At 39.4% G+C, this 20,399-nt stretch overlaps 2 protein-coding genes and 1 long non-coding RNA gene across 4 annotated transcripts; 1 reads left to right on the top strand and 2 right to left on the bottom strand.

Annotated features, from left to right (window-relative positions):
- The first annotated feature begins 261 nt into the window (after positions 1 to 261).
- LOC105285664 (putative inorganic phosphate cotransporter) lies at positions 262 to 10,386 on the top strand. Of its 2 annotated transcripts, XM_011350009.3 has the most exons (11): positions 262 to 605; positions 3,290 to 3,644; positions 6,310 to 6,497; positions 6,649 to 6,779; positions 6,861 to 6,966; positions 7,059 to 7,143; positions 7,229 to 7,449; positions 7,528 to 7,674; positions 7,762 to 7,894; positions 8,015 to 8,256; positions 8,425 to 8,643. In XM_011350009.3, exons 2-11 carry the CDS (start codon positions 3,620 to 3,622, stop codon positions 8,641 to 8,643), a joined length of 1,497 nt encoding a protein of 498 aa, XP_011348311.1. In that variant the 5' UTR covers positions 262 to 605; positions 3,290 to 3,619. The 2 variants fall into 2 exon arrangements, with proteins under 2 accessions (XP_011348311.1, XP_026827737.1); XM_026971936.1 differs by lacking the exon at positions 262 to 605 and having other exon boundaries at positions 3,620 to 3,644; positions 8,425 to 10,386.
- On the bottom strand, positions 3,884 to 6,387 carry LOC105285663. The gene is made up of 2 exons (XR_895100.2): positions 6,256 to 6,387; positions 3,884 to 6,012 (listed from the first exon to the last, which is right to left on the bottom strand). It is a non-coding gene; the product is annotated as an uncharacterized LOC105285663 (long non-coding RNA).
- On the bottom strand, positions 9,486 to 20,232 carry LOC105285665 (lysosomal alpha-mannosidase). Its single transcript, XM_011350010.3, has 22 exons — positions 20,061 to 20,232; positions 19,517 to 19,619; positions 19,163 to 19,244; positions 18,726 to 18,911; positions 18,401 to 18,606; positions 18,071 to 18,207; positions 17,409 to 17,542; positions 16,552 to 16,765; positions 16,282 to 16,478; positions 15,933 to 16,126; positions 15,604 to 15,812; positions 15,222 to 15,435; positions 15,026 to 15,143; positions 14,605 to 14,881; positions 14,192 to 14,449; positions 13,927 to 14,076; positions 13,553 to 13,782; positions 13,411 to 13,417; positions 12,550 to 12,895; positions 11,654 to 12,418; positions 11,000 to 11,572; positions 9,486 to 10,864 (listed from the first exon to the last, which is right to left on the bottom strand). The coding sequence occupies exons 1-22, from the start codon at positions 20,184 to 20,186 to the stop codon at positions 10,470 to 10,472; spliced, it is 5,121 nt and encodes a 1,706-aa protein (XP_011348312.2). The 5' UTR covers positions 20,187 to 20,232; the 3' UTR covers positions 9,486 to 10,469.
- Between the last annotated feature and the right edge of the window lie 167 nt (positions 20,233 to 20,399).

Genomic DNA, 20,399 nt, shown 5'->3' with positions numbered 1-20,399 from the left:
ACACACGATTCTCGGATTTTTCTTTCAAACGCGTCTTTGCACTTTATTGTTGGGAAATTGCACTGCGAAAGCTCAGTGCGTTGTCGTGAACGAGCGATGCGATAGGATATAAAACTCATCAAGATGTTTTATCGACGGATCCGCCTTTATCTTCAGTAGGTTAGTTGCGTGTTTCGTCGGTACGACAGATTTGAATAGAGGAAGAAAGTGAGGGAGCGTCAGCGAGCAACTAAAAAGTGCCGACAGGGGTGTCGCGCTATAAGACTCCATTTAGCTCAGTTGTGTTCAAACCGTGCGTGTTGCCTGTCACATCGCTCGTTCACGACAACGCACTGAGCTTTCGCAGTGCAATTTCCCAACAATAAAGTGCAAAGACGGGTTTGAAAGAAAAATCCGAGAACCGTGCGTTACGTACGCGAATCGACTGAAACGAATTCGCAAGTAGGATTTTCGTGTCCGGTGCTTCGTTCGTCCCAATCGCGTGTCCTGCTCCCTTCCGATTTATCGATTATCCTCGCAACCCGTTTTCGCGCGCAATTTTCTGTGATTTTCTGCGAGCAACAAGCACAGGGAAAAACAGAACGAGTGGCGGATCGCGGATTGAGGTTAGTAACATTTACTGTTCGCCTTTGAACCGTTACTCTGACCGTTTGCTTCGACAGGCCGTTTACCGCTAATGATCTTGGTATTAGAAGTACATTTCATTGTGTTTATAATTAATGCTATCGTCTTTAATGGCGAAGAGTCGACTCGGACACTTGGCACAGCGACGCTATTTCGGGATTTATTAAATATTAAAACTATGTGTGTGTGTTTGACAAAATTTTATTATTGATATATAATAATATATATGATATATATAAATAATAAATGATATATATAAAGTTTGATAAAGTACAAAATTGTGTGCAAAGATATATATAATTGTAACATAATTGTAAGCATACATATAGACGCACAGGATTTTATTAAAATTTATTTTTATTTCTAATTTAATTTTTGTAATGCTGAAATCAAGTGTAAGCTGAGACATATAAATCGTATGTGAACAATATTTTATTATAATAATTTTTTAATTGAAATAATAAAATATGTAGGATGATTAAATGACGATATCGCGTTTGAGAAAATAGTACACCCGCGCGCTGCGGCTCCGTCAATAAATCGGACGTTGACAACGTCTTGACACTGACAACGTCCAATGACGACGTGACATAAATTTTGAGAGCCGTATTTTGTGTCAAAAATAGACACTCGTTAATCACACAACACTTTGTTGCGCACCGGGGTAAAACTGGACCGATGACATTGCCAAATTCAATGAACACGTGTCACACAGAGAAGGCGTGGCTTATCAGTACATTTCGTCAGTCTATTTTGAAAGACAGCAATGACGATGACGAGGCACGCATCGATGTGTGCGGTAACTTATCTTTCACACAAGTACACTTATTACATGTGCCCTGACGTAATGAAGGACGGCGAGGCGTATAATACGTGACTTATCAAATCTGAATTTTTTATACGAATTGCAAAAACGCGAAGCTTTTGCCAACACTGTAACAGTCTCGAGAAGAAACTCGCGAAGATATTACCGTTTCGCGAACGGAGGCTGGCTAATAAAGAACGCATTATTAGCGGAATTGGATCGACGAATCCGTCTGATAAAATCGTTGATAACTCTTAACGCAGATTCCCTTCTCAGAGATCATTCGATCCTACACTTCCGTAATTTCATCGACAACCGTTTGTCGCGCGAGGAAAATATGTCGTTAGTGACGCAACATTTTCTGCAACTGTGCACTCGTTATGCGGAATTGCACAAGATCGCGTACGACTGGTTTGCACATAAGCGAAAACTATCGAGATATGTCTTCGAGATATATGTATCTTGCAACATTTATTTTATAGCTTTCCCTGATTGGTCGTTGCGACGATATTTTATTACATTTCGCTTGCGAAGATACTTCCAATTGCAAACAGCTGTGCGCGCGAATGTCGTGGCGCGTCATTGAGGTAATGAACTGCGATTAATTTTATCAATCATTCGCAGATACGCGATCGGAGCGGTATTCCCATCATTGCTATCGGTAATATTACTGATACGCAACATTTGCATTCGAAAATATGTCGCTTGTAATAGAGAGTGATTTTATCAATAATAAATAGGTTAAACGGAATGAGCGAACCGCTCAGGAATGTCAGTAAATAAATCTAATGAAAGTGTTGTTCAATTCAATTTTAAAGAAATTATTAAATTGGACTTTCTTAGGACAAAATCACCTTTCTCTAATTTATTATTAATTTCCGATTAATCTTATTACTTACATTAATTAATTAAAATTCGATTCAGTTATCTTCTGTATTTATTTAATAATTTTTTGGAAAACATACATGAAGTAGTAGAAGAGAAATATTCAAGCTTGAACGATGTGAGCAGTTACAATAAAAATAACCGTTTTAATTTCTAATGACATATCAATTAAAAACCTGCGAGGAAATATGCGATGGCACTAACGTTACGTCTCATTGATTGCGTAGCAGTGTGTATGTGTGATTAGTTATTTGATGATGTTATAAATATACTTACACGATTGTAATTGAAGCCGCAGGCTCCTCGTATTCCCACGTAACTTAGCAGCGCTAAGTAGAATACCAGCCGGTTTCGTGCTTCTCTTATCTTGAGCTCAATGCACGCTCAGCAAATAAAAGATTAAAGCTGGATGAAGAGATCCAACGTCAGAAGTAGTGTCAATCGAGAGCAAGCTTTGAATAAGTGTCCTGAGGAAACGGTGCTCTTGTGTGAAGTGATAAGTGAAGTGATCACTAGTCGATCCGTATACGAATCTGTCCAAGTCCTGTCAAACTTATCACATTTCTTCATATTTATTACTTTTGTCAATATCAGATAATATAACGTGCCATCTTTTCTCTTCTTCTTTTATCTGGATATAACAAATCATCTGCAACTTTCTTAGATAAATTATAATACACGTAATCTTTCATGAATTTTATTTATAGATCTATATAAAATAGATTAAAAATTTTAATAAAAGAACGGCAGCTTTGAACTGAGAATAAACAAACATCTCCTTTAAACAAAATTAATGATAGCATCACGTGAGTCGTTTGGCTTAACGAAAGATAATATTAATATTGTCATGTGCCCAATATTGGTCCAGCACGTGCACAATGTTGCGCAAGCCCGGTCTAATATCGCAACGGCGATTTAAATATAGAATTCGCGCGTTGGAGTAGACACTGACGACAGGTGCTGCGTGTTTTTCAGGTATTCTCGTGATCATCACCACCATTATCATCATCATCGTCTTCATCCCGGGAAGCGCCGAGGCAGCGTCACGAGTGTAGGAGGCAAAAGTGGAGGAGCGTCGCGTCGTCACGACCACGTCCACCGACTTTGAACTCGCGGCATGACGCAACTCAACGGACCAGCCAATAGTCGGCAAATCGATTGAATACCGAAAAGCCGGAAGGCTCAGTCGACTCGCGAAGTCGACCGTCGATCGACGAGAATCCGCGGCGAAGATCAGCAGATCAGCTGGTGCAGCTCTCACGTTGATAACGCAGACGAATCGACCGTTCCCGGCAAGCAGCGAAAATGGCTCTCTTCCGGAAATTCAACGGTAAGTGCTTGTCAATTGACTGCCGGCGATACAACATGCCACGAGACACGATTAATTTTTTTTTACATCTTTTCATTAATCCTGGACCTGGTTTGGATCTTCAATTAGCGGCAGAAATATAGATGCATGCAATTTATGGGTGCAGAGTGTATTGTGTATCTACATTTCTTTCAATTAATTTGCAGGACACGTTTCACTTGCATGAAAGATTCCTTAAAATTTTTAGGGAGACTTATTCCGCAGCTAGAAAAATGTATTTTTCTTTCGACGTCTTTTCTGCAATACATAGGAAAATTATGTGTGACGTAATCTCTATGAATATTAATATTTGCATAATTATCATTAAGCTAAAGTGACGCGTTATTTAGATAGCAGATATCATCGGAAATGATAAAGATTATATAATTCGCATTCGCATGTTTATGCAAAAAGATATACCACGCTTATACAATTGAACGCACGATATCGTGCACGTACGAGTTTGCGACGCATCATTCCGCTTCAAACGGAAATTCAAATTAGCAAACACCGTGCATCGCATTACGTACGCGCACCGCGTACTCGTCGCTTCGCACGCATACGGTGTACTGTATTTTTCCGATTGAATTTCACCCAAGCACATCTCCACTTCGTACAAACTACGTGTAACTCGAGCTGCTATTTCGCGCCGTCTACCTCGCAGAAATAGACTTACGGAACAGTCAGGTTGCTCGTTCACGGTCACTTAACGTTGGCACATTTTCCGTTCTTAAAAAAAGCGTGAACCAATACTTTGTACAACGCACGATTTATCGAAGTCAATTGTCGATATGTACAGGGTGCGCCAGAAGCATTGATTTTAATCCCGTGATATGTGAAAAATTTGAGATTAGATGGGCTACTCGAAGAAGCAATTTTATGACAAAATACCATTTTGTCACAATTTTTTACTCCTTGCAATTAAATATTTTTCTAACAAAATATATAATTATTAATTAAATTCATATAAAGAAGTTTGATTCAATTTAGATTTAGATTCCCGATTCTTTCAACAGATTTGTTAGTAATAAAACGTACAATTGTGACGTAGATTGCGGATACTCTATACATTCACGTATGATTTATTAATGAGGTGAATGACTCGTTGTCAGACGAAATTACCTAAAGCTCTGTGTAGTAAGTGTGATAACATCTCTCTATCTGAATGAAATTGCTTTCCATGAAGCCTAGTACAAGTATTATCGCACATTTGACATTTGACCTACCAGCGCGTAATTATCATTTGCGATATGAAAAAAATGTTGCATTATGCAAGTCAGGGAACTTTGACATATTGCTTCACTTTAATGTTTTATATCGCCTTTTTTAGCATTTCTTAACATTAGATTTTAATATACATAATTGTGTTCTTAGTGATTATTGATGCATTGCCATATTATTTTTGTCGATGATAAATTTACTTATATTTACTTACATTAAATGCACATTGTTCTCTGACCCTTACACATGCATGCCCAAAGCCAATGACATATGTATATATAATTTCATTATCAGACAGAACGATTTCCGCTTTATATGTATATATATAAAGAATATTCAAGAAATTCAAGAATATTTACATAAAAGGACGTTAATGTATTCAAATATCATTGCAATTTTTATAATTTCATAATTTTCTAATTTCTCAGTATAATTTTTCAATAACAGTCGCTGGCGGAAGTGTTACATCGCGCAATATTGGAAAAGATTGCAGAAGTATTAAAAGCGCCAATCATGTGTTATCGATTCAATTTTCTTTCGTCATAATCATAATTAACAGCAGCCGAATGAAACTGCCGTGTATAATCGTTGATACGTGAAGCACACTTGCTTGCAACCAGACACGCAGACGTTGTGTACTATGACCTTCTCGAATTCATGATACATGTTGATGCTTCTTCAACAGGATTTTTTTTAAATATCAAGATTGATTATCTTTAATTAATTAATTAATTCAAATATCAAGGTACTAAGTAGCGTCTTAAGCGCATATCTAATCAAGCCTGTGGTTTTGGTGGATGTGCAATATGTCACACATTGACAATGTGCTAACAATAATACACGTTACGCTACTGTGTATTGATAATGATAAAGAAGAGTTACATAATAATACTGGAGTAGATATTTCTTGTAGAAATCTCGTAAGTCCGATACATAACTGCGGCTGCACTTTCGCGGATATTATGTACTTAATGGGACACGAGACGTTTACCGTGGTAGATACGTCATTCATTCTTCATTTAAAATTATTAGGCATTACGCGTTGATTCAAAGGTCAGATTCTCGACTCCGCGTTGTCGCAGGGAAGACAGTAGCATCTCGCACTACAATGCGCGTGTATTATTCAGACCTGAAATGTATGCGAGAATTTCAATAAATGTAGACCAGAATATTTCTTATTTTTTGAAAGCAATAATATTTAATAGGATTTAATAAAAGAATTTAAAATAATTGAATATATGAGAATTAAGGAAAATATTTAATAGAAGATGTTTAATACAACATTTAATATCACAAGATTATTAATAATATGCCAATCATTATACTGCTGGAGAACTTCTCATGCCATGTTTGGCAAATTCTCACCAGATACCTTAGTCAGTTCATTGGCAACAGGTGTTCACAGAGTCACACATGTGTGTTACAGAGAAGATCCCACGGAGAGGAATCCTGGGAGCAATGATGTTCCTGGCTTGCATGTTCTCATATGTTATTCGCACCAATCTATCCATCACTATCGTCGCCATGGTAAACGCTACTAGCAAAGACGGCGGCGTTGGTCCAGCATGCAGTGTGGCGGACATCAAGAGCAATAAGACTGTTGTGATCAAAGATGTAAGCCGCGTTTGTGATTACTCGCGTGTACAAAATTATAAATTGGATGTTTAACTATTGATAAAATGGACACACACAGAATCTTTATATGATAAAATTATTCGAGCTAACCACTTATTATATTAGGTAAATATTTTTTGTTATCTTTTAGTTTGGCGAGCGTTACGAATGGAATCAGCATATCCAAGGGTTGTTATTATCGGGATATTTTTACGGTGTCCTGCCGGCTAGTGTCCCAGCTGGACTTTTGGCCGAGAAATATGGAGGCTCCAAAGTAGTGGCGTAAGTATAGCTAACACGTGTTGATTGTTATTTCGACAGCTATTTTAAATTATTATATTTATTATTTACTTTGCGATGCAGATTCGCCACATTAATACCTGCGGTATTAAATCTTTTGATGCCATGGGCAGCTGGAGTACACTACGGTTTCGTTTTTGCACTTCGCTTCGTAATGGGATTTTTCGGAGTAAGTTCTTCAATTACTTTATGCATCTTGATGTATTATAATTACATAGTTTTAAATCAAACATTTTTAATAACAATATTTTCACATTTTAGGGTGCCGTTTATCCCGCTCTTCACGCAATGATCGCCAGATGGGTGCCTCCTGGTGAAAAGGGCATGTTTGTGTGGACCATGCAAGGTACAATCATATCTTTCTTCGTTCTCTTCTTTAAAGAAAAAATTAGCTCGAAAATTGTATCCGTTTGTTGCTTCGCTTCTTTAAGGTGGTCCGTTTGGAACCGTTGTGACTTTCGCTTTATGCGGTGCGGTTATCAGCGCCTACGGATGGAAGGCTGCGTTCTACGTTACGAGTGGACTCATGTTGGTCTTTTACGCCATGTGGGTATTCCTGATATACGACACACCGGAATTGCACCCCGGAATCACGGAAAAGGAAAAAGCATACATCAAAGAGCAAATAGGCACTACCGTCTCGAAGCAAAAGGTGCGTATACGCAGATACAAACTGCGTTAATGTATGAAATGAAAACATTCATAAAATATATTAATAATCTTATCGCAGGTCCAACTACCAATAAAATCGGTTGCCACATCTCCGCCGTTCCTGGTGCTGCTATGGGCTCACTTTGCAAACATGTGGGGCATATATTTCATCTCTACAAACGGACCCAAGTACACGTTGGAGGTTCTTGGCTTCAACATGAAATCGGTACTACTCTTGATGTCGAGCTTTACCTCTCAAGAAAAATATTTGTTTTTCATTCTTTACGCGCAATTAAAAATGTTTTGTACGTAGGGTGGCGCGATAACCGGGTTACCTTACATAGCTAGACTGGGCGCTGGAGTGTTGTTCGCAGCGGCGGGCGATTACGTACGAAGGAGGAACTTCTTATCGTTGGGCTGGATAAGAAAGTTGTTTATGATTTTCTGTGAGTAACCTGTGACTGACATGTGTTTGTCTCGACATAAAAGACGAAATGTAAATGCACACGCGCGCATTACGTAGACAATCGTTATCTAATCGGCAATTCTTACATGACTGTTCACAGCCCACATGGGACCTGCACTGTGTCTGATAGTGATGACGTACGTGGGTTGCGATGCCACGACTGCGATAATAATGTTAATATTGGCGCTGGCCTTCAATGGAGCCGCGTGCCAGACCAGCTTGCAGAATCATCAGGACTTGGCACCGAACTACGCTGGTTCTTTGTACGGAATTATGAATACCTTCGGCAGCTTTCCCGGATTCATCATTCCAGCTATTATCGGCGCACTGACCAATGAAAGGGTACGTTATCTTTTACTATAAATGCAGAAAACATTTTTTAATCTATGAAAATACAAATGCCCCACACAGAACAACACAAAATAGTTCTATTTTAAAATTTCGCATCACTCACATGATAATTATGAATATTCCTTATCTTTGTTTTAATTTTATGTTTTCGTGTCACAGAACGGCGTTGAGGAATGGCGCATAATGTTCTGGATATCATCGATAGTATTTACGTCGGCAACAGTACTGTTCTGGCTGTTCGGCTCGGGCGACATCCAACCGTGGAACGATACGACTCACGTTAAGGTGCCCACCATCGACGAGGAGGAGAAGCGGATAAACGAGACGACGACGAAGGACACGGTCGACACGGAGGCCGAAGAAAACGAGCGCCTCTAGTGACGTGGAAACTGAAATGGGGCAAAAATCCGGGTATCCATGTCTGTACAAAAATTAATAGTCCGTTGTCGGGAAGAGAATGCATAGAAAATTGTTGCGAATCTTGATCTCGCCGTCATACACGATACGATTACGACCAATATCTGTACAGCTTTTAATCGTTGATAGATACGGAGATAATAATTGTCACACATTACACACATACACATACACTGAAAGCTCGGAACGAGAGAATCGGAGCGACGTACGGAATATCCGGGTGTGGAATATTCAATTGTGTTGCAGTACATTTGTAGGACGTTCGTGCTCTAGTTAGAGATACACGTTGCTAGAATATCACGACGGATCTTTCATGCCAGTCCCACTCTCATTTTCCCTAGGCTCGGAGACTATTTTTCACGCACTTTTTTTACCGTTACCGCATAAGACTGTACGGCATCTCGGGGGAGGATAAAATGTTGTAGATTTTATACGTTATTTCTCGTGATTTACGCGCGTCCGAATACTTAATAATTACTATTTGTATATCGCGCTTCGGTAATTCATACGATTGCTCTCGACCGTGTCATCAAATTCTGAATGAGGGGCTAATAAACGTGGTATTCAAACAATGCGATGTATCGAAACGTAAGAATACTCTGTAGTGCATTTTTTCATTTCGTGCCAAAGTTATATATGTTAATTCTCTCGTTAAAAGGCTCGACGGAAGACTGTCGATGCGCGTGACGCTAGGTCGAGGAACCTTGGCACTGTCTCTCTAGGCTAAATAAATAGCTGAGGTTAATATTATTATAATATATACGTTACGTTAGGTAAGTTGAATCGTAGATTCCGTATTTCTATTTCTCGTAAAACGCGCGATTGAGCTTTCTTTGCGGGGAGTTACTTCGTAACTGCGACAAATATTCGCGGTAGTTTCCGCACACCTGTTCGAATGCGATCGACGACCTCGGCTCTTTCTCTCTCGGCAGCTGCAGCGTTCACGTAGCATTTCAGAGGACACTTCGAGCGTAAACTTAATCGCGCGTTACGCAATCTCGCTTTACGCGATACTGATTTGGATTGATCGCGTGCAGTGAGGAATTCTCGACTAATCTTCCCACCTTGTGCGAGCACTTTTGGATCACGAAGGCGACGAAAAATATCAAGAATCGCAGAGACGTATCTTAGTACATTGTGAAAAGTGTCTCGTATATCTAGCGAAAAATGTCTCGTATATTTAGAGATTGTGCGTTAGTACAACACGTTCACACGTTGACATGTTTATTGTAGAAAAATAAGATAGTAAACATGTTGTTCCTACATTTGGAGAAGACGCAGTGTTTGCAGTGTTCCGTCAATAATATTGTTACTACGCAAATATTGGTTCAGCAATAAACATCCGTAGCACGTGTTAATAATTATTGTAAAGAGTAGCTACGCAAGAGTAGCTCGCTGTTTCGAAGCGAGCGAAATCGTAATACACGTGTATACGCGTCACGATGTTATCGATTGCTCAGTTGTACCGAGCCGTGCGATATTTATAAATACACACAAAAATTACTGTATTTTTTAATATTTGTTTCGTATAGTTTCGTGTAATTAGATTATGGTATTCGTCGTATGGATTTCGCACAGTGCAGATTGTATTAGAATATTAGATTAATGTATATGACGAACAATTGAACACATTTTATGCGTCAATAATTACAATAATTAATAATAATTTATGCGATAATTTGAATAATAAACTCACGTATTACGTAAGTGACTGCAAATCTCTTCCTACTTGTTGCTCGTCAATCGAGATTCGTCGAAAAGATCGTTTTTTGTCAACGACTCGCAGCTTAATATTTTAACATACATATCTGTCGTCGAGATTTCGTCAAAGCTGATGCAGCTCTAAATTTATCAGCTCGCGGCCTAGCGCAAATCTGACTATCGATTTTATTAATAGATCGCTCAGGACATCGATCGAGGTTTAATAGAGTGCAATTATCTAAATCACAAGATGTAGGTTCCTTGTTCTTGCGCTTATCGGGCAAACGATTTTTTTTTAATGTTTTAGCAGCACAGGTGTCACGGGTGCAAAATGTGTTCTTTAATATCTGCAGTGCCCGCGTAACTTGCAAGCTCGAGACACTCTCGAACTGAGAGGCTTTCTTGCAGCAGGATTCCGAGATCGACGTTGCCGCGAAACTGGTGATGGTGACGTTAGTTGCATTAGTTGCAACAGCAGATCCTGCAATGTTAAAATAATTTTGTATTTTTTTTGTAAAAAATGTAAAATTACATAAATTAATTATAAAACGATAATTTTCATAAATCATTTAAATATAAAAAACTAAAAAGGAGGAAAGAGAGGATATTAAAATACCTTTGAAAGACCAGGATTTTACTAACGTGTCGTCAATAATACGAGCCCATCCACTGACGGAATCTATATCACAAACGAAAGCAAATTGTAAAAAGATAGGAATTATGCGAAAATTAACACACATACCTCGATCGTGAAAACTTTTCTTCGGAGTCATCGGCACATTAATGGTCTTAGCGTCACCTATTTTCTCAGACGTTACTTGTGTAGGTGTAGGTGATTGGACGGTGATTAATTTCTTCTTCATCAAGGCGGTCGATTGCAGATGCGGGTTCCTCGCCTCTTCTGAGGCTGTCGCGACGACGTAGCACGGCTTAGACGCCAGTAGGATATCCTGCGTACGCAGTAATTTCGTGCTTTCGAGCGATGCATCGACCTCCTCTTGACCTATTCTGCACCAATGGCATATGGATTGCCTGGTGTAGACCGAGCACAAGATATCCTCTTTGATCTTCGCGACCACGGGAACTCCAGCGAGACCTGTCTGAGTGGCGGCAGTCTCCGTTCTCTTCCTCAACATAGCTTCGACGATCCTCTTCCTCCTTCGGTCGAGTACTTGTTCAATGGACTTGGCTGCAAAAGCGTTCAATCGTGAGTTTCCTGTGAAAAAAAATAAAGAAATGAAAAAGAAGTCTCTTGCATAAATGTACTAACGTCGCAGCTGTTTCCGGGTCCTTTCCAGCTTGAACCCGATCAAGACTGTCTGTCGAATCGACGAATTCAAAATATCCTTGACAACGCGTCGAGCGTTTCGGGACACCTCGTCGCAGATCGAACGTAACAGATGATCCATCAGGGGCACCACGACGGTGGATGCTTCGAGAGGATCAACCACCACGGGCATCCTTAATTTCCGTAGCACGTCTTTTTCCCTGGACCTGTAACTGGCCACGGTTTGACTCTCTTGATTGCACACGGGCTGCTTGAGCCTATCTGCTCCTTTCATAATTATCTCGTCGATCAGCTCGTCAATTATGACGCGGGATTCGATCCCTTCGAGACATTCCTGAAGACAGCTTTGCACGAAGCTCTTCGTCTCCTCGTACTCAGCCAACAGTTTACTGTTGGAGTGTCTCGGCTTACATGTCAGCTTCGTCTGAATCTCGCTGTCCATCACTATGCTATCGGTGTTAGGATTGTATCGTATTACGGTTTGCGTCTCCTGGCACGTTGTTTCGACGGGAGCCTGATAGAGATCAGGATCAGATATCCAGAGCGTGCGAGATAACAGAAAATTTAGAATTTCGTGGACTATCGTTCCCGGGTCTGCGGGATCCTCCGAAGGATTTCTTCGTTTATCACGCGTACAGCTTGATAAGTACTTCGCTGCTTCATGCTGCGGTGTTCCGGGAGGAATTCCAATCTCCGTTTGACTCGGACAATCGTTCTTGAACACGGGCGGCTTGGCGTTCATGGAAGCTGAGGAAATCTGAATTTTAAGCATTATCTATGCTCTTGATATTTTATGTAATGATATTTCAATATTCTTATTTTTTTATTTTTGAAAATTATTATTTTTCGAGATATATTTTTTTCGAGGTTTAACTTACTCATCATTGTAGAATATTTTTTGGGCGGGTGTCCGCGCGTATACGTCGTCTGTGATACTTCATGCCTCTGCTGAATTGGTATGATCACCGTAGGAACACCCTGCAAAAATGTTTGGTTCTCCGCATCTCTGGTAGACCTCTGTTCCAATTCCTCGGGATCGATCAAGTGCTTGGGAGATGGCTCAGGAGGAGTGAAATCCTCCTGGGATATAGTAAAAGGTTCTTGAACGTCTGCGGAAATCTTAGTTTCCACCCGGATTTGTCGCACCTCGACATCCTGGTGTCTAAAACAGCTGTTTCTCTTCGGTGTCACTGTGATAAGAGTTTGAGTCCAAATCTCCGGCATCTGTGAGCATGAACGAGAATCCAATCATGAATGATTAATTAGAAACGATACTCTTAACTTGTTTCGATTTAAAAAATATACTGTAAAATGTCAAAAGATTGGAATAAAATTGGATATAATCATTATTCGGTCATACACGTTTCTCGTGTTAACGTCCTGCACCGTAACGTGATAACATTTTTAAATTTCGCTCTGTTTTCTTCGTTTTATTGGCATTTTCCGTGACAGCAAAATTATTCCGGAGGTTATAAATTACAGAAAAAAACGCATTAGAAGCTTGAAGTTGAATCAATCATATCAATGTGCACATGAGAGATATACTTCAGTCCATTGACAAGAATATTCTATTATTATTTTAATTATTAATTATATTAAATTAATATATAAAATAATAGAAAAAACTAAAATAAAGTTTTGTTATATCGCTCCTGTATTGTCACATGAATAAATTATATTTTTAACTCTTTATATTACAATATAAAAGGAAGTAAGGATCCATTTGTCATTATAGACACGAAACAACTCACTTGTAATGCATATACTGTATTATGTAATCCTGTTTCTCTTACACATGTATAATTACACATATATGCAACGATGTAGAAAAGATAACAAGATCAACAAAACTTGTAACAAAATTATTTTGAGAAAAATTACAGAGCTTTTCGTTTCACTGTGAGAATAAACGTGCGTATCTCCATCGGTTTTAGAGTAACATTGACCACGTCGTCTTGAATTTCCACGGGTTGTACAGTCTCTTCCTCAACATCTTCGACGATATCATTTGTATCCGTTTTCCACTTCATAGGATTATTTTCGCTCAACAGCTGATTGGCGCCTAACGTGGTCTCTTCGATCGATTCGATCGAGAAGGTTGAGAACAGACTCTGTCAGGGTAAAATAAACGATCGTTAGACTATATTGTTCTCCTCTTTTTCTCCAGTAAATTAAAATTATAATATTAATAATCAAGATTATAACATTATCGGTAGTAATATAAGAAAAATAAATTCGAAAATGTTAAAATGTACCTGAATGTTAACTTCAACCGGTTGAGACAGCTGTTGCGCTTCACCAGCTTCGAAGAGATGCTCCAATCTCAACAGGATCTTGCCATCCTTCCACGGTTCTAAAGTGAGAATGTGTACATTCGGCGGCAATACTTTCGTAAGTCCTGAGAGCTGCAAATATCAGTTAATAAATATCAGTTCAATCAAATCAATTTTCTTACAAATTAATCGTTAAAATATTTTATCTTCCACGAGAAAAATATTAAGCGAGACAGAGTAAACGTACGGAAGTTCCAAATATGTCCGCGAGTTCCATTACAACATCCGTGGCGATATTAAATGTAACGGGGCCTCCCATGATCCAAGGGTGCAGGGCTAGTTTAAGGGCGAGTTCCTTCTCCTTCAACACGAATTCATCCACGTTCTTCACTGCACCGCCGAAGAGGTAATGCGTACCCCTCGCTACTAAACCTTCGCCGAATGCGGTTTCGTTCAACGCTTCCGCAACACCGAACGCATCGTCCTTGAGAAGTCTTCGATGAACCTAGACGAGCAATTTTATATGTTACATCATTGTTTAACTTTAATGTGTTATACATTTTTAAAAATGTGAATGTATTTGAAATTGCTCATTTGGACAATCAAGTACCTAAAATGCCAGATAAGTGCCGTGAGATAAATTCAAATTTAGACACTCACCATCAATTCAATGGCACCGTCTATCAAGCTGCTTCCACCCTGAGCACGATCGTTCAGAACATTGAGTTTCAGCTGTTTCTCTTCGTCCTTGATTGCGATTTTACTGGTTACGGGATAGTAATTTCCAGATACTGGTTCTTCCAGCTCCAGATCCCACGTTGGCCGATAATTTCTTACGCGCTTTAGCATCTCCCTTCCGTTGCTATCTGTGTAAAACGCCCCGTTCGTTTCGAGGTTGCTTGTGAATCTTGTGACAATCTCTTTGCCAATTTTGTCCCTGAAATAAGATAAATTGTGACAAACAAACTCACATAAAATTTCATGAATGCAAAAATTAATTTTAATTTTAAAAATTACATAAATAAAACTTGTGGCTAAGCACAGATAAAAATAAGAATAATATTGAAAGTTTTGAGCATACTTGACAGGTATTGGTCCAACGAGCCAATCAAATTCAATATGCTCCTCCTCTGGATAGACTCGAACCACTTGGCTAACCCACTCGTTTATCGTCTGATGAATCTCTTGCACAACGGGACCTTATAAGAAGCAAACGAATTTTACGAAATGCATTTGAATGATTTTAATGCGAAATGGATGAATTCTATGAATAATACCTTTGTGAATTTTGTATGTTCCGGTATATACGAAGGTCCTAGCTGACGCTTCTCTGGGCCTGAAAATGTACGCTCCGGACGATCTATTCTCGAAGACCTTGTTGTCACCCTCCGCCCCTTCGTAATACTGGAAGGATTGCACGAGGTTCATGTTCTTCTGTTTGTTCCATTGTACCATTAGCTCGCCTTTGTCGTTGACGGTTATGTTGTACAGCTGAAAATTAACGAGAAATAAATTCTAAGCCTATTGTTTCTGAAACGATTCGATCATTTGAGACGAACTTTTGCTATTAAAAGAAGCTTCCGAAAGCGATATTAATGTTTCAGATTTTAGTTTAGCAGTCAATAATCTTTACACATCTATGCGCACACATTTGTTTACCTCGGTATTGATAAAGTTCTCTGGTTCGGGGTCAGCTTCGGGTTCAGCTACATTCTCTTCCTTCTTCTTGCCGACGAGGTAGTATTTCAGACCGAAGGGAGGGATGTTCTCGGCGCGGAATACGATTTCATTCGTCGCTTTGCTCTGCCTTCCTGGGATATTCTGGACTGTCTCGGGAATCGGCACTACTTGCACGACTGGATACGATGCTGCTCGATCCCGCAAAGGATGTTAATACGTTATATGAGAAATGTATTGAATATTGCTTAATTTATATTTACATAATTACGTCTTTTTATATCTTAACGACTCTTTTAACGTGCACGTACCGTCGTTCATTGATCGAACCACATAAGCGTTTCCTGTAACGGGAAGGCGAACGTAGGTGGAAAGAGGTCTGCTCAGAGGATTGTAGACTACGAACGTAAACATGTCATTTTCCTCGGAAAACGCGCACGAGCTGATGTTTAACTGCAGGCACAAATCGGTCGACGCTGAATCGTACAGTCCTTTCGTCCACTTCCTGTTTGAGACAAAGTTGCTTTTTTAGTCTCCGTGATTACCACAACGCGATGTATTTATAGCATGCTGAGATCGCGCAATGTTTCTAATTTATCCGTCTGCGCCTCAGCGTTGAAGTCAAAGGTAAAATGGAATCGATTCTAAGCGTGCACGTACCCTACGGCTTCCGACATCATTTTCTCGGCATGAGACATACTCTCGTACAGTATACGCGCGTAATCGTCCGCGACTAATTGCTTCTCAGTGCCGGTAACAGCGTCGTGATGCTGCAGCACTCCCATCGCCTCGCGGAAGTGTTCCAACTGCGCGTCGTGGTTCTTCAAGTCCGTCAGGGCAACGAGCTGCTTGCTCGTCTAAAAGCGAATAAACGTTATTACATGTTTTTAGAACCTGAATATGGAATTGCGTTATTTTTAAATGTCTCACTTGCAACAGATTATTTCCCATGCGTTCGAAGTACTTCGAGGTTGGCCTCGACGAGAAATAACCGGTCCAGAAGGCGTGAGGATCGCTCGCGTACGGGAAGAAATCGTCACTCTTGGTGGGCCATTCGAGATCCAAGTCGTGCAGAGCTTTCAGGTAGCACGAGGGTGTTGAATAAATCAAATTGTACGAGGTGCCGTTGCGCTGATTTGTATATCTAGAAAAATTGCACACAAAAGACACTTGTATGATATATTGATATGATTATGGGCTTGGATGATGTAACTGGCACTTTATCTTTATGAATGCTTGTTAAAGATTTTTAATTGGATTAAAAGTACTTGCTTAAATGAAATATCGTGTTAAAGTTTTACGATGGTAAGTTGGTGAATAGGTTTCTTCTATCTCACCTGTACTCGACCTGTACTCGGCTCTTTAATCTTATAGGAGAACTTTTGGAGTACTCGAGCAATATTTACTTTATTTTTCTCTTGAGATCTCTCGGGATTCTCTTGAGCTCGACTTACCTGATCAACTTGTCCAAGTTAGCGAACCACATGTCGGCCTGTTGGTAATGAAAATCATCCCCCATGGTGAGGATAATGTGATTAGTTTTGTAGGCACGCGCCTGATTTTGCGCATACTCCAGGAACCGCTCCACCTGTCAATTGTGCACAAGTTTTACTTACCACAGGACGACGACAACATTTCATCACGCGGAGGTCGTCACGGGTACCCCTTCCATCCCCTCTATTAGCATTATTGCCTTTGCGAAGTGACTGTACCATTCTTTGCGAGCTCGCTACTTCGAAGAAGCGTTATAACTATGTATGAGACCGTAAAGTTCTCGAAATTAGTACCTTATCAGCTTGTCCAGATTCATGAAGTACATTTCCGCGTGCTGATAAGTGAAATCTCCTCCCATCGTCAATATGATATGATTCGTGCGGTAATAATTAGCTTGTATGACCGCGTATCGCAGAAAATCATCGATCTGGCACAGAAATACATCGCGATGCATTATAATTTTCGCACGGAACGATTGCATCCTAAGCTTTTGCTATTCGGCCTTTGCTTTTACAGGAAAATATCTCGTCAAATAAAATACTTCTCTCGAGTTTAACATATTTTTCCATTTCTCTTTCTTTCTTTGAAAGATAACTTGTCTAAATAAATCCGGCATTCTTACTTGAGAGGATATCAAGAGGCTTTAAAATTATCTTCTACAAACATAAAATCTCGTAATTGTCTTTTACGTATAGATAAAATATTGCTTAACGTTATTGTCAAAGTTTCATTATTAAAATATGAATTTCCAAGTGAAAAAGATGCTTGCTACTAAATATTTATCTGTTACTCACAGACTTTGTTAGTAAAAATTAAATGGCTATGAATTAATTGACGTAAAGCGTTAAGCTTGTAAGTTATAATATTTAACACGCAACGACCTCGTTAACTTATCGTTAGTTTATCGTTAGGCATGTCAAGTCTAGCACATGGGTGATATTATTGTGTTACATACCCTTTTGCCGATATTGTAATCCGGACTATCAGGGTCATCAATCATCGGTTCGTCGGCACACAGAACATCGAAGCAGAATCCCGGTGGTGGGCTGTACGTGTTGTACATCGCGGCAGTAAACAAATTCGCTCGTTTGCCTGAAAATAAAATTTCATAATTTAATAATTCGACAATATTACAAAGAAATAGTTGAAATTGAATTGTTTAAACTTGTCAAAAGTATTTGATGAACATTAAATATTTTATATTATATATATTTTATGTTATATAATTTTAGACTTTCCAATCTTTGCATTTTTGCAGTTTTTATCAAACAAAATATTGTCTCACCTAAACTTGGGCTGCTTTTCCAGACGAATTCCATCGATTGCTCGCGCAGTCTCTTGTTCTTATCCTGATAATCGATACGGCCGAACAGCATACCGTCGAATCCCATTTGTGCGAATAGGGAAGCCTGTTCCCTGGAATGGCCGAATGGATCTATCTGCCATCCTATGTGCGGTCTGGCGCAGCTTCCGAAAGTATCCTTCAGCCGTCTACGAATAACAATTATAAGCAATTAATCATTGCGATTGATATAATTCTAATAATAGAAATAAAATTCATGAAATAATATTCCAGATACATTGTATGCCTTAAATAATCGGAAACATACCTGAATCCCCAAGTGAATTGATCGACCAGTGAGTGATAATGGGTGCAAGCCTCGTCGTTCATGCTCCACGCTCCTCCGATAATCTCCAATCGTCCCTCGTTTATCAGCATCCTGACGTCTGCCTGCACCTTTTCGTTCTGCCGCAGCCACCATTTCCAGAAGAAGGCGGTCTCCACATAAATAAATCTGCAAAGGCAATTAATCGAGAGATTTGAAATATCTTTTAATAAGGATAAACATGCGTGATATAATATTATAAATATCGCCGTACAAAAAAATTAGTAAACGTGATAACGCGACTATCTGCTTATCACATATTTATTTATTCATCATTAACATATTTTAAATGTGCTCAGTGGCATGTGGAAGAGTCCTTCGTGTCACTTCAGGATTTACGCTTGCGTTATCTGCAGAGACATAATATTTGAGATAATTACCTTCTGCTAGGATCAGCTAGCAATGCCTGAATAACACTGTCGAGGATGTACTGCACTCCAGCTTTTTGGATCGTAGAGCGACCTTGGCAAATAAAGAATTTATCGCAACTTATTGAAAATATAAAGCACCGAATGTGTGCTTATTGTGGCACATAGAAGAGTGGCAACAAACAGATAAGAGAGATAAGAGAAAATAATCTTTGTGGCTATTGATGTCGATTGAAATGCTGTGACCATACAAAATGCGTTTGCTCTTATCTAAATTTTGTTATACAGTTTCAATCATGTTAATACAGGTAAGCATTAATTTCTGGATTGAGATTTACATATCCTGTCGTTATTAACTCTACTCACTTCCGAAGTAATACTGGTCCACAGTCTTCAGCCAACCGACGTCATCGTGAGTATGAGGAACCAAGTGAATATTGAGTTTAGTCGGGTCCACGGCATGGCATGCCTGAAATTGACAAAATACAAAATTATTCTATTTGTAATAAATATTTGTAAATTAAAGTATTTTATTTGTTTCTTCTCCTTTTATTAAAATTTTATAACGCACATTTATCAGCACCGATATCATACAAATAAAGTTAATAATTTTATTACCGAAGACAGTATCATAATTAACATAATTAACCTAATTAAGTAACATAATTATTTCAAGAATATTTTCTACTTATTCTATTAATTCTAAAGACATCTTATTTACAAATTTGAAATGTAATGCATAAATACAAGAATATTCTTCTATTTATTATGCATAGACAATCATAAACACGTCGATCAGTGACGCTCGGTTTTTACAGACTGTTGTGTTTACGAATGCGAGGTCATAGAATCTCGGAAAGCGGAATTACGATATATTCTCGCTGCTTCTATCAACGATCAGTTTGCGTACCTCGTAGCCGCACTTCTCAGCGGCTGTTGATTCAGACGTGGTTCGTGGTAGTCGAGCCGCATCGCCGAGGACGAAGAACTGCGCGAACGCGAGCGAGAGAAGAACCAGGAATCCGTGCCGCGACATGGTGAGGATCGCCGCTCCCTCCGGCGCGCAACGTATATAACAAATGAGATAATTGGTGCTGTCCTCCTATATTTATACCGTTGACCGAGCGCGCGTCTGTGCGCGATAGCGTGCCGTGCCGGATAAACGGCTGATGCAGGTTCGCTGATGATCACGAACAGAAAACCATAGAGGCTTATTATCTACCGGGGATATTTTCGGACGGAGTCCCGT

The sequence above is a fragment of the Ooceraea biroi genome, chromosome 8 (assembly GCF_003672135.1).
Source record: "Ooceraea biroi isolate clonal line C1 chromosome 8, Obir_v5.4, whole genome shotgun sequence".
NCBI classification, from domain to species: Eukaryota; Metazoa; Arthropoda; class Insecta; order Hymenoptera; family Formicidae; genus Ooceraea; species Ooceraea biroi.
Note: the sequence above shows the minus strand (reverse complement) of the source record. Positions and strands in the feature narration are given on the sequence as shown.